This window comes from Leguminivora glycinivorella, chromosome 6 (assembly GCF_023078275.1).
Source record: "Leguminivora glycinivorella isolate SPB_JAAS2020 chromosome 6, LegGlyc_1.1, whole genome shotgun sequence".
In the NCBI taxonomy this organism is placed as follows: domain Eukaryota; kingdom Metazoa; phylum Arthropoda; class Insecta; order Lepidoptera; family Tortricidae; genus Leguminivora; species Leguminivora glycinivorella.
Window position 1 is genome coordinate 14,797,944 of NC_062976.1, and position 14,314 is coordinate 14,812,257.

At 35.9% G+C, this 14,314-nt stretch overlaps 1 protein-coding gene across 1 annotated transcript in view; it reads left to right on the forward strand.

Moving 5' to 3' along the window:
* Positions 1-14,050, forward strand: part of LOC125227121 (neural-cadherin-like) — a 147,198-nt gene extending 133,148 nt beyond the window's left edge. The window contains 1 exon segment of the mRNA XM_048131339.1: positions 11,571-14,050. Within this exon segment, the coding sequence (XP_047987296.1) occupies positions 11,571-11,674 (104 nt within the window). The 3' untranslated portion in view covers positions 11,675-14,050.
* Positions 14,051-14,314: the final 264 nt, after the last annotated feature.

Here is a 14,314-nt window from a genome sequence, read left to right on the forward strand (position 1 = left end):
TCTAAACACAAGATCTATGGTAAGTGAGGGTCTGTGTTTCAGATATGTTAGAGTAGGGAAAACGATAGGATTAGGGTAGAGTCACACACTATTTCTATGAAAGTAGAGTTCTTTTATGATTGGTCTTGGAATATAATTGGTCAACGTGTATTGTGGAGAAATAATTTAACTACTACTATTTATACGGTTTAAATGGACTTTAAATGTGGTGTTTATTATCTTAAAATATGTGGTAAAACTGGTAATTTATAAAATCTTTTATTACTTAATTTATCTGAGTGAAATTAATAATTGTGGTAGCAATTTCTGATTCTTCGTGTAGCATCGAGCCAGTGAGTGTTGCTAACTAGTTTTCAAGGTAAATTCTATCAAGTTGGTTAGGGAAACAAACTATTCTTTGGAATAAAAAGCATAGGTTTGTTATAGGGCCCAGTGGCATGCGAGCGCCGTCCACTGATGACAAGTCAAAAGCTTCAAGGAGTTACTAGACTTATTTACTTCGTTCTCAGTGGTAGCAACTACTCGGAGCCTTGATGATACATTAGAAGGATCGAGAAGTTATGGTCTATTAGCAGTATTGGGGAAAAGGGGGATTAGCTAGGGAAAAGAAACAAAACAAAATAAAAGGGGTTAGTTCGTAGATAGATAGCCCTTCAGGCTTACTTGCTTAGGATGCCTGATAAAGTGGTTTGATCAGGTTAGGGGATTCAGACGGCAACGCAAGGCAGTCCTGCAACTCGAATCCACTAATAAGGCGTAGCCGATGATTACCAAAATATTTTTTAATATTTATTGCATGTATGTTTCACTCACTAACTTTTATTCTAAAATTTCTTCATCACGTTATTAATTTTCTCACATATAACTTTCTAGGCCTAAATCTGATAAAATACTCTTCTATAACACTATATTATTATGCTACAATAACCTTTATTCTTCTTTAAAATATAAATAAATAAAATTTTAAAAATTAGTCAAAAATACAGCTGATACTCATTAAAGGATCTAGGTTATTGCGGATCACATCGAAGGGTTCTACTTATTCACGCTAGACGATCACAAGGCCAAATTTAAGGGGTATATTTAAAGGGGGGTTAGCTATAATGATGGTTAGTCAAGTAAGTAAGTAAATAAGTAGGGTGAGCGGAGGTTTAGTTACAATATGTCTGTCTCATCTGTTCTTAAATTATGACAAGTAAACTTATTGCAAATCTAGTATCAGAAGCCTTTATAGGTACAAGCTTTTATTCAACTTGCCTTGTTAGTTATGTTAGTTTGAGTCAAAACGTAGAAGCTAAATTTGACCCACTTTCCGGTTTCCAATTGAGCTGAAATTTTGCACACATATGTAAATCAAGTGACAATGCAATATTATGGTATCATGGAGCTAATCTGATGATGGAGCAGAAAGGTGATCATAGGAACTCTGTTATGAAACGTCGTATCCCCATTGAGTCAGGGGTTTTTAGAAATGTCTCGGAGAGCAATAAATATTTTTTTTGCAAAAAAAACATTATAAATTGGGAGGTGTAATTTTTAGGGTTCCGTACCTCAAAGAGGAAAAACGGAACCCTTATAGGATCACTCGCGTGTCTGTCTGTCCCTCTGTCACAGCCGATTTCTCCGAAACTACTAGACCGATTTACTTGAAATTTGGCACACGTATGTAAAAAAGTGGCCCAAAGACGGACATGTAATATAATTAAATGAAATTAAACGAAATTTAATCATAGGGGCCACTTTTGGGGGGTAAAATTAAAAATTAAAAATCAAAGTTATTAGAACTATATTGTGCTACATATCAAATGAAAGAGCATTTTATAAGCATCTCAAATATATTTTTTTTATAGTTTTTATTTTGGTAATTTAGAAGTAATTTAAGAAAATAAGCAAAAAATGACCATTCCCCCCCCCTTATCTCCGAAACTACTTAGCGTAAAATTTTCAAAAAAATACACGAGATAGCCCTCTACCTGTAGATTACAGGAAAACCTATTAGAAATCTACAGTCAAGCGTAAGTCAGACTTAAGAGAAAAAAACTCAAATTGAGATTTTTCACTCACTGCCGCTGCAAGTACTTACTAAATGTTTTGAAATTTTGTGAGCGCCATGGACAGGTAGAAAGAAATTCATTTCTGTTCAGAAATTGTTAAAAATTTTAAGCATTTGCCAAAATGACTTAAGTTCCTACTAAAAAAGAGGCGCTTACGACTGTTTAGAACTGCACTGACCATAATATTGCCCTAATAGGTCCAAAAAATGGTGTATATATACGAAAACAAAAAAATTGTGCCACCGACAACCAAAATCTGAAGTCTATTTGCTCTATCTCTTATAGTTTCCAAAATATACGCAAAATCTTTAAAGTACAAATCTAGTGTACGTTGCCAATGTTGCCATCACATGTCGTCAGGCGCTCATGACCTTTTTGTATGGAAATGTCGAAATCCGACTCGCACTTTACCGATTTTCATAGAAAGTTGTGTTTTATTATAGTTTTGAAGGAGGTTTCTTATTTTTAACCACCAACGCAAAAATATTATAATAATAATAGGTTTGACGCTTGACATGTCTGTCTGGCATCATAGCTCCCGAACGAATCAATCGATTTTGATTTAGTTTTTAATGTTTAAGGTGAATTCGTCGAGAGTTTTTTTTTGTACCACGTAGGTGGCAAACATGCATACGGTCCGCCTGATGGAAAGCGGTGACTGTTACATATGGACGCCTGCCACTCAAGGAGTGGCACATGTGCGTTGCCGACTCGACTCATTAGAAACTTGTACAAACCTGTACTTAGAAGGGGCCTGGGTGCCAACGACTCAAAGGACCGAAGGAAGGAGGAGGAAGGAAGGAAGGAGTACCGCACCCTCGTTGAGCTCTGGCTGCCTTACTCACCGGCAGGAACACAACAATGAGTAAAGTCTAGTGCTACTTGATTGCGGTCTTTTGTAAAGCGGAGGTATTAGACTCTGCTCTACCTTAGAGTATATTCAATTTAGTATTAGAGTTATCAGTCAAGAAATTTAAATGCAGCGCCATCTATTATTAGTTTCGACAACTTTTCATGTGATTTTCCATGCCTCTGGTTCGCACAAGTCTCAAGTCGCGTAAATTACTTAGTAAATTTTGCCGAGAGACGGCGCTAAATACAATAATACTCATTAGAGTACCTATACTTCTAGTCAAAGACATATATAACTCCGTATAGACAGATAAAGTCTAAGAATAAAACGTAACTGGGTAATTCCATGTAACAGAGTAATGTAAGTGACCAATTATTTGCATGTTTTTTTATTCATGGTGCTAATTTAAATATCAATATATCTAAGGATTAAAAGTAGGCATATCTAGAGATAAATTAAGATTTCAATTTGCATCAAAAATAAAAAAACATGCAATGAAGTGGTCACTTACATTACAGTTACGTGGAATTGCCATACTTACCTCAGTACCACACAGAAGAAGGGCTCAGCTAGATGGCGCTAATATTAATATTAACACGCTTTTATTAGGTCGTCGTGTATGTAACTAACTATGTAATGGAATCTACGGAGGCTAATTTAACCATCTTCCAAGGATCGTAGCGTAATGATAATTGGCAGCTGTATGTAGTTCTGATGACAGTACAATAATATGGTACTGTTGAACTGATCTGATGATGGAGCCGGAAGATATGAACTGGAACTACATGATGGAACATCGTATCATAGCTATTTTTGGGTTTCTTAGAAAAGTCTTGTAATGAACTTTGACTACGATTAGGTTTCAAGGTCTGATGATGGAGCCGGAAGATATGAACTGGAACTACATGATGGAACATCGTATCATAGCAGTTTTTGGGTTTCTTAGAAAAGTCTTGAAATGAACTTTGACTACGATAAGGTTTCAAGGTCTGATGATGGAGCCGGAAGATATGAACTGGAACTACATGATGTAACATCGTATCATAGCTGTTTTTGCGTTTCTTAGAAAAGTCTTGTAATGAACTTTGACTACGATTAGGTTTCAAGGTCTGATGATGGAGCCGGAAGATATGAACTGGAACTACATGATAGAACATCGTATCATAGTAGTTTTTGGGTTTCTTAGAAAAGTCTTGTAATGAACTTTGACTACGATTAGGTTTCAAGGTCTGATGATGGAGCCGGAAGATATGAACTGGAACTACTAAAAAGATCAACGTAGTATTTAAAATAAGTTGGGATAGGGTTTTCTTGAGACCCGTAAGAGCAAATAAAGGCGGGCTCAGGGGCGATCGAAGCCCCCCACAAAAAAGAAAGATCAACGTAGTATTTAAAATAAGTTGGGTTAGGGTTTTCTTGTGACCGTTCAGAGTAAATAAAAGGGGGGGCTCGGGGGGCGAAGCCCCCCGCAAAAAAGAAAGATCAACGTAGTATTTAAAATAAGTTGGGATAGGGTTTTCTTGTGACCCTTAAGAGCAAGTAAAGAGGGGCTCGGGGGCGAAGCCCCCCAAAAAAAAAAGATCAACATATTATTTAAAATAAGTTGGGATAGGGTTTTCTTGAAACCCTTAAGAGGAAATAAAGGGGGGCTCGGGGGGCGAAGCCCTCCGCATAAAATAAACATCAACGTAGTATTTAAAGTAAGTTGGGATAGGGTTTTCTTGTGACCCTGAAGAGCATGAATAAGGGGGGCTCGGGGGCGAAGCCCCCCGCATAAAAGAAAGATCAACGTAGTATTTCAAATAAGTTGGGAAAGGGTTTTCTTGAGACCCTTAAGAGCATATAAAGGAGGGCTCGGGGGGCAAAGCCCCCCGCATAAAAGAAAGATCAACATAGTAGAGAATGCCTTAAAGCATAAGTTCGCCTTTTGTACTGCAAGATTTTCTTTTATCACTGCTTCCAGTAGTTCCACAGGTGGTAAATGATCTTTATTACTAGATTCACCTACTTTTATCAATTTTAAAGCACTAGTGGATAAAATGCGTTTTTACCCGCTGGTATTAAAGGACAAAACACGTGTTTCCGAGCTAGTGAGGGGAAAAATTCAATGTTGGCTGCTCGCGTGCGGTCCGTTTGGTAACCGTTTGTGTTTGTTTGTTTGTTACCTACATAGGTAAGAATTTAGAATGGCGTCATTTTGTGAACATCAAAGGAGTGAGCCTTCTGTACTTGTACTATTATATACATATATACATATATTCTGTGACAAAACTAACAACATGTGTTCCAAGTACAACCTTCGAAATGCCGGAAAGTTAGTAAGTATCGACCGTAAATTGGCGAAATCCAATTTACGGTCAAATTAACACATGTGATGGACCCTGCCGTCTATAATAAATTGCCGCAATATGTGGTTGAAGCGCCTAGTGTGCCGAACTTTAAGTACCTATCGCTTAAAAAATTGGCTGTTCGAGCACCCGTTCTACACTTATGACAATTTTTTTATTACCTAATTAGAAAAATATTTTTGTGCATTTTTTATGTGAATATTGCCTAACTTTTTGTAATTTCAATCTTCTGTCTATTTATTCTCTAAGTATTATTGTTGTATGAATATTATTTTTTTAAATCAAATCTTGACGTGTAAAATGGCGTTGAATGAATAAATGAATATGAGTATGAGTAGTATGATTATTTTAACCATTAAAAGTTTGTACGGAACCCTCGGTGGGCGAGTCCGACTCGCACTTGGCCGGTTTTTTTATTATCTCTTACATAGCATTAAGAAGAAAAACCGACCAAGAGCGCGTCAGTGTAGGGTTCCGTAGTTTCCGACATTTTACATAATGACAATTTAATAAATACCGTAATTTGGGGTGAAAAGGGTTCCGGGGGTATATAATGTTATTATATTTCTTGACATATACTTTCTATTTTCCGCAATCAAAGTAGGAAAATAATATATTATGTTTTATTATTATTATTATTATTGGTATTTAGGACAACAGCCGTAAATATTCAACTTGCATAGGTATTTTTATATAGTCTTAGGCCAATAACAGTTATCTGTTGAGTGAAAAGTATTATACACAATATGTTACTAAAAAAAATGTGTGAATATTTAAAATTACAGTGAAAATGTGCAAGCCACACATTTTTATTTACAGTTTCATGTCTGTCAAAGTTGACGTTCAAATTTATTGGATTTTTACTCATTTTAATCGTTCATTATCCTTTTGAATGTGTATACACTTCTAAAGTTTATGTATAATAGAAAATCATATGACATATTTTCATTTTTATAATGGTTTTCATGAAGAAATCGATGCGACAACTGTGTTGGGGAATTTTTACGGGATGAATAAATATCCGCGGCCTGAGGGGTGAATGGGATCAGGAATGGGGGGAATCGGGTCGCAAGTAGGTTTACGAAGGGGCTGATTAGGGTCGGAAGAGGGGTGAATTGGGATGTGTGGTCAATGCTTGTCACATTGTATAAAATATATATAACTTACCTAAAGTGGTATTTTTATGAATGACCTGTCTGTATATGGACGCAATTTATACGTCAATGTATTGCTTCGTAGTTAGACTAGATACAAGAAATTAACACTTAGAAATGTTAATCACTCTTCTGTCTACCTCCACGTTTCTACTTAACTCCGCAAAAATCACCCATGGTTGCTATAATATAGACGGATTACTTTAAAATAAAAATCATAAGTATGAAACTATACAACTAGGGAAGAAGTAAAATTATTTTATTGAATCATTTTTGATTTGTTCTTTTTCAAGTTTATATAAATAATAAATTTTCAATTCGCTCAAAGGTTGGAAGAGATCCCTTATAGGGATAAGTTCGCCTTTGTACATCATAACTTTACTGTATTTTTATGTCCTAACTTGTCTTATGTACAATAAAGTGTTCACATACATACATACATATATTGAAATAGATATCATACATGAAAGAAAAAACTTCAGCTTACGCAGCTAACGTTATTACCACTAGACCACCAGGCCAGGTTAAAAAAACCGGCCAAATGAGAATCTATTTTCGCACAATTGTTAAACTAAATTATTTTTACTAGCTACCTCCAAAATACCAAATAAAATTGGGCTACATAGTACATCGTTTTCTGAAGATTTTGGGTTCATGGGGTCGGAACGGGTATACCTAACGTAATTTATGGTGAATAGGGCCAAAACCGACTTTTGAACGTCGATAGCAGTTTTTTTTATATGTGCCATGCTAATTTTTTACACAAAAAATCTTCCGGCAGTGTGAACTTCGGTTTGTCTTTGAAAATATGTCGTTTTATTTAGTAATTTTCGCTCACCCTAACGTTGGAGTGAATAGGGTCGGGAAGGGGGTGAATAGGGAAAAGGGTTGACTCTTTCGGATTGCGAACAAAATATGACCTGTCACGAGCGTATTATATTTATTTTACCAAAAAATAAGGATTTAATATGTTATGAGTGGTCGGTAATGAAATCTACACATATTATGAGAACCCTTAACCAACCTTTATAGTTAGATGGTGCTCTGACGCGGTGAATAAGTAAGTATGGTCGTGGGCAGTGCGGATAACGTGTCAAAATATAAGCATAGTTTGTTGCTATTTTTCATGTTTAAATAAACTTCTAAACTAACGTAGTGGGTATTAAAGTAAAAGGTTCACAGTGAATATTAGGTTACCAGAAATGTGTTCAGCTATACCATTGTATTGAATTTTGTATCATAAAGTCAAACTAGATATTTACTACTAATGATTTACTCTGTGGGGTGTCTTTGATCACTTGCATGGGGTAACATTTACCATAATGACACATAGTTAATTATTGTCTGATTTTGTCACGGTACTTGTTGAGGCTGATAATTTGATCGCTTCTTGTGATAAATATTGAAATAATTGCAAATAAAGTTGGTTTTTCGAAGATGTTAATTTTTATTCTTGATCAAAGTAACCCCAAAATAGTGTTAAAGAGTTGTAATATTTGATTGCAAACCATTTTTTTTTATCTTTTCTTGACATAAAATACTTTTGTAAGGGATTACATTCAATTATCATTAAAAAAATATATAGTGTATCAAAGTAACCCCAATGTCAGTTTATGTTTGATCACATCGTTTTTTTCTGCGTACATTATTTTATTTATTTATTCCTTATTGCACATAAAAAAATAAGTACAAATGGTGGACATAATGCCTTAAGGCATTCTCTACCAGTCAACCACTGGGTTAAAAAGAAACATTTCATACGTGCAGGCATCGTGACAGAAAACAATAATCCTGATATCACTTATTTTGTTACCTTTTTAGATTTTTAGCAGGAAGAGACTAAAAAGTTGATGGTCCCATTTTTTTCTTCCTTAGTTACGTTACGTTGACCAATTTTGGAATTTATACTTCTCTAACTCCTACATTTAATGGGTAAAAATACCCATTAAATGTAGAAACTAGAGAAGTTTAAATTCCCAAATTGGTCAATGTAACCCCAGTTTACGGTAGACACCGTCAACCTATTCTAATAATTCTCTTTTTATTTGAAAGAAAATTCGTTACGATAATATGCATATAAAATATGCAATCTAAGATAAAAAATACTTTTCATATAGTTACAAACTTAGTTCCGATTTTTTTTGTACAACTTTTAAAAATTGTTCTACCTATCAAGTTCAAAATAATTTTCCTAGAAAGTCTTTTTTCTACTCCCGAACTACATATTATTCGTCATTTACAGGGTCGTGCATAGATCTTTAAAACCCTACATAAAAGTCTATTCCCCAAAGCCAGTGTCCGCCGGCTTTCCGCGCATGCGCGCAGTATCGAAAAAACTGAAAACGCTTTGTTTGGCTCTGTAACCATGGCAACGCCTTATAATGATACGGCACGCGTGCGCGGGAAGGCTTTGGGCAGCTGAGCTGACAGTGCAAACCTTTGCGTCAAAATACAGGAAACAGTGTGAATTTCACGAAAGTTATTCAAGAAACCTATTAAAAACTAAGTGCATGGTCGTAAAAAAAGTATTGTATGCAACGGTGTTTAACTGAGTCAAAAAATACTCGTGGCGTCTTAATAACAATTTTCGGCTTCGCCTCAAATTGTTACCCACGCCACTCGTCTTTTTTGATCTCCTTTAAACGCCTGTTGCATAAAATACTATTTAAAGTTCTGCTTTTGTGATTTTTTCATATTTGAGAAAACAGCCCTTATGGCCTGAAATACGGCATACGGCAGTGATATTGACATTGACATATGCTTTTTCGTATTTTGATGGTATTTTGACTGCACTGTATTTTTTGCCATGCTAATTTGAACCTTATCTCTGAGCGATGTTTTTTAATTTTCAGTTACATCACAGATGTTTATGATATGTGTACATCTAGGTAGGTATTTAGCCATTTAAAAGAAACTACAAGGGGCTTTACAGACGTAGCGACTGCAACTGGTACAGGGCCCAAGCCATAATTTAAAATTATATTGTGATTTTTATATGTATTTGTGGTTTATTTAATACTAAGTATGAGTTTCAACATTTTCAACTCAAGGAACTGAAATTAAGAGAAGGGACTCGGAAATTGGGTAAGATCAAGAGTCTGATGCAGATGCCGATGGCAGTATTGGATAAGATAAGATATGCGTCGATATTCCCTGTCTTTCTTTGTGTCTCTGACATGACTGCTGCTAGCTGTACTCTATTCATTAGGTTTTTATTTTATACACATACTTTATTTTTGTATCAAAATAAATGATAAATTGATAAAAAACCTAACGACCAAAAAGAATAAAGTACCTATCTGTTAGTCTTTAATACACCCCGCATATACGTAATGCACAGCACAGGCCTCCGAAGACCGGCAGGGCAATCATGGTCGCGCGATAAATGGTATAACATCGGGCCGTCCCTATCGCACTTACAAATAGTGTGATAGGGCTGATGTTTTATCATTTATCACGCGACCATAATAATTGTCTGCCTGGAGGTATCGGCCTTTAGCCCTTCACACACGTCTTTGAATAATGTTTGCGGGGATAGGCAGGCTGACGATTTTTAATCTAAGTATAGAAAAGTAACGCAAAATGTAGTGCAAAGTAATTTGAAATACACCTAGATAAACAATCAATTGAATAAGGAACGTTATCTACATATTTAGGTAAATTAAATTCACATGAGACATGAACAGAGAAGGAAAGCTAGATGATGCGTATTTTTTCTCTGTCTTCTTGTATGCTACCTTTTTTACAGTTTTAATTTCTCAAAGGAGGTCAGTAGTTGACTACAAACTCAAAATAACACTCTTGAAAAAAATTAAGGGTCACTGACCTTTCACAGTAAATTGAGGTAGTGTGAGTGAAGGGTGTTTGTGTGTGTAATGGGGTAATTTGACAGATTTTGAAAATTCTCCCTGCTCTACCCCCTCTTAATAATTAGCTAAGATTAGCTTAATGATTAATAATTTATGTCTCTGTCATGGGTAGTGCCCATCAGAAAGAAAATAAACTAAATAGATGGACAGTAAAATTAGGTCAATTTGCCAGTTTAAGACGAAGAAATACTTTTCAGCAAGTAGGTACCATGGACCTAATATTATACAGACGTAACGTCATCCACATTGACAGCTCTGTCTTTGACCTAATCCACTAATCTGCCGTCAGTCGGATCGAGGCGCCCGTGGCGAAAACATCTCCAGAAAAATAAGAAAATATGCTTACATGCGTGGTCAAACTGTGTAAAAATGACACCAATCGAAAGAAAAAAAAATATCGAGTAACTTTTCATGCGTAAATCGATACATTATAACGATATTAAATGTATAATCACAATATTAATTAATGTTCATAATCATAAAGCAAAAAACTACGAAACGCAGCCCTACCCAATCCTTCCTCCACTTCATAAATTTCCCTGTTTTGTTGATGCTTTGATACGTATTTGTAATATTTGTAACTATCTTTTTGTAAATAAATATTATCCTCCTATAAAAAACTACGAAACAAGAGTGTGACTAGTATTTTTTTCACATAGTGTTTGTACACGGTGCATTGAGTCATTATTATTTGTTAAAGACAAGATGTTTGTAAGTTCCAAGTAAGATAATTCATTTTTGATAAATTAAATGAAGAATTGGTTTTCTTTAGGCCTAAATTATAATTATTTTGATTTTAAATCGTATTTGCACATCGCAAATCGTCTGTCATTGCTGATGGCTTGAAGGTTCCGCCACCAAGCCATAAAATAAAATTAAAAAACAACACGTCCGCCATTTTACAGCCGGTCTTCAGTGAGGCCTCTCTGTTTCTATTACTCTATGGTAGGTACCTATAATATCGTCGCTTAATACCTACCCATAGTTCAAGATTAGTTCCGGGCTAGGTATGTCGATTTGTGTAATGACCACCTGTTTATTTATTAAATTGCGGGATGATTTATTTATTTAAACTTTATTGCACAATTGAAAAAATTACAAATGACGGACTTAATGCCTTAAGGTATTTTCTATCAGTTCGCGAATGTGAGAAAAATAATTTATTAGAGAGCATGACAACTATAAGATGATGATCTGGGTGGACGGCATTTATTTTTATCTGAGAGCTATCAAATTATTGTAGATTTAGGTAAACTTGGCAAGTAGGTACTTATAATTAATATTGTCAGCAGGTACCGACGACGACACGCACGAGTATGACTACCTGGGCGCCTGGGGCCCGCGCTTCGACAAGCTCGCCGACATGTACGGGCCCGACATGGACGAGCAGCTGTAGGCGCCCGCGCCCCACAAGCGTTAGTCAATTGTCTCCACCCTACAATAACATAGTCAATCCCTCTACCACAACTGCAGTGACGTCATACATCTACCATGCCACTTTGATATGCAGCTGAAAAAGTGAGGGTGTCGATATGTCGCATGCAGTTGTGATAGACGTACTCGTAGACAGAAATGTTTGGAGCTTATCTCCTCTCCGAAACCGCGGATTGTAAATAAACGTGCGGGACTAATTATCTCAGCTCTCACTCAGACTTAATTATTCTTATCAATTTTATACAACTTTATTTGTAGTTAAAGTAACTTTAAGTACTCATTTTAGATATTTAATTGCGGCATTTTTTATAAAATGTAAACGTATCTTCACCAAATATTTGATACATAAGTTTTTATTCGAGTTAGCCATACTATGAGTCAGTATTTTAGGTATCGGAAGTTATTGCGTTAAGCGGATTTTTGCCGAAGGGCCAGCGTGAACCTGGGTCGTGGGTGTTTGTAGATAGTGTGCTATATACATGTGAATAATTTATACGAGTATTTTGTAAGTCCACAGCTTTACGTGATACCACTTAATAATATGGCCCTTCCGCATATAATCACTATAATAATGAAAGAATATGTTATATTTTATAATAGTGATTGAATTAATTAATATGTCCATTCGGACCATCGAGTATATACCGCTCATTCGACTCGTGGAATATTTTCGAGGGATGTACATAATGTAATGTTACACTAGACACGACTACCCTTGAATATTCTAGATAAATAATGAACTTATTATAATTCAAGTATAATTTTAAGAAAAAATAAACTGTACAGTAACTATGGTGTTCCTTTCCTAATGTCTCCGTGTAGTATTAGCGAATAATAGGTTATCTGGAAATAGTAGGTAACCGATACATAGTCATGGTTCGAAGAGAGTTTTGCGTTGCGTGCGTGCGTGGGGCGTGCGAGTGCGTGGGGCGCGCGCGGTGCGTGCGTGTTGCATGCGTGATGCGTGCGTGGTGCGTGCGTGATGCGTGCGCGGTGTGTGCGCGGGCGGCAGGGACGGCTGGTAGCGGCGTGATCGAGTGCGTGCGAGGCGCGGGTATGAATGGGACTGTGCCAATTTATTAGCAACCTATGGATACAGCTAATGATGGTAGACTTAAGTGTTTGCACTTTATTTATTCGTATATTTACATAAATAAATTTAGTCGCACCTAGGAAAATATCAATAACTTATTAAGAGTGTTGTGCTAGAATTCTATTCTAACGATTTTGATGTGAGATAGTTATTGGGAACCGTTAGAAGTCACTAATTTAAAGATTAATTTTTAAGAATTTATAGTACATTAATATATCTACCTAATAATGTTTCCATAGACTGTCTCACCTCGACATCGAATAACGATCAGTGTAAATTTTAGAATATACTGAATTGTGTTAAAATGACTGATTTTATTATGCGTTTGAAAGCCTAAGATTTTTGTAGATTCGGTTATTTAATTATAGACTTCGAATACCTTACTTACTAAGTCCACCCTATAGTTTGCACTCGATACGAACACTTCTAGATATCATACAACTACATAATATTAAAGCAATTCTTGTTAATTATTATTCATATAAGAATACATACAATATAGTTTAATGAACAGAGCTGCATCATTTTCATTAAGTTACATTATCATTACACTGCCAGTAAATCATACATTATAACGAATTACTAAATAGTGTTTTCAGTCCGTTTTTGTATTTCAGCCTTTTACAATATACTAATAATTGTAAGCTTTTGGAACTGTTTATTAACAGGACGAGACTTTAATTTTCTGACCTTATCTACGGTGCGTACGTTCACCCAGTTCTTATAGAAGCTGATTGATGTCCTCGGTAGTACTTTCGCGTTTCCCTGAAAGCGTCGAGCGTGGAGGTCGCGGTTGGGGGCGATAGCTTAGTTATGACTCTCGCAATTGCATGTGACTGCAACTGGTATTCACAATTTATGCGTGGTGATTAACGCTTGAAACAGCTGCGGCCGCCGCGACCTCTGCGCTCTACGAACTTCCCTTGTACCTATAGTGGTCTTATGTCTGCCGCTAACGCAACGCAGCGGAAGTATATATCCTTTAACGTTTTAGTGAATTTGAAACATTGCAATTTTGTCGCTGCGTTGCGAAGCTGTTTGCGAAGGCCTTCTCAAAGCACATGTACCTACATCGACGACAGAGCATTCAGTACAAGGTGCGATGCCGGGCTCTTTACTCAGCCGGTGCACACATTGTTTTAGACATAATTGATACCTAGTTATGTTTGTTTCAACTGTGATTATTTAGTTGTACAACTCTGATGATTACATAAAAGAATGAATAAAAAATTAAAAAAGTTGAAAGAGTATTTTATTTTCACCACCTCAATGTTCACTATAGGCAAAAGTATACATACCTCGTTAAGTGACTAAGTGAGTGAAACGAGCTCGGCTCTCCATATAAACGTTTTTACACTATTTTAAAACTACGTATTGGACTGTAATGAATAACTAGACGCACCTATAGCTTAGAGCGGTAAATTTAGTATATTATGTATAGCCTCAGATAGTACAAAATATTAATAATAATTTAAGTTTTTCATAGAAAATCACTTTTGTTCTATTTTG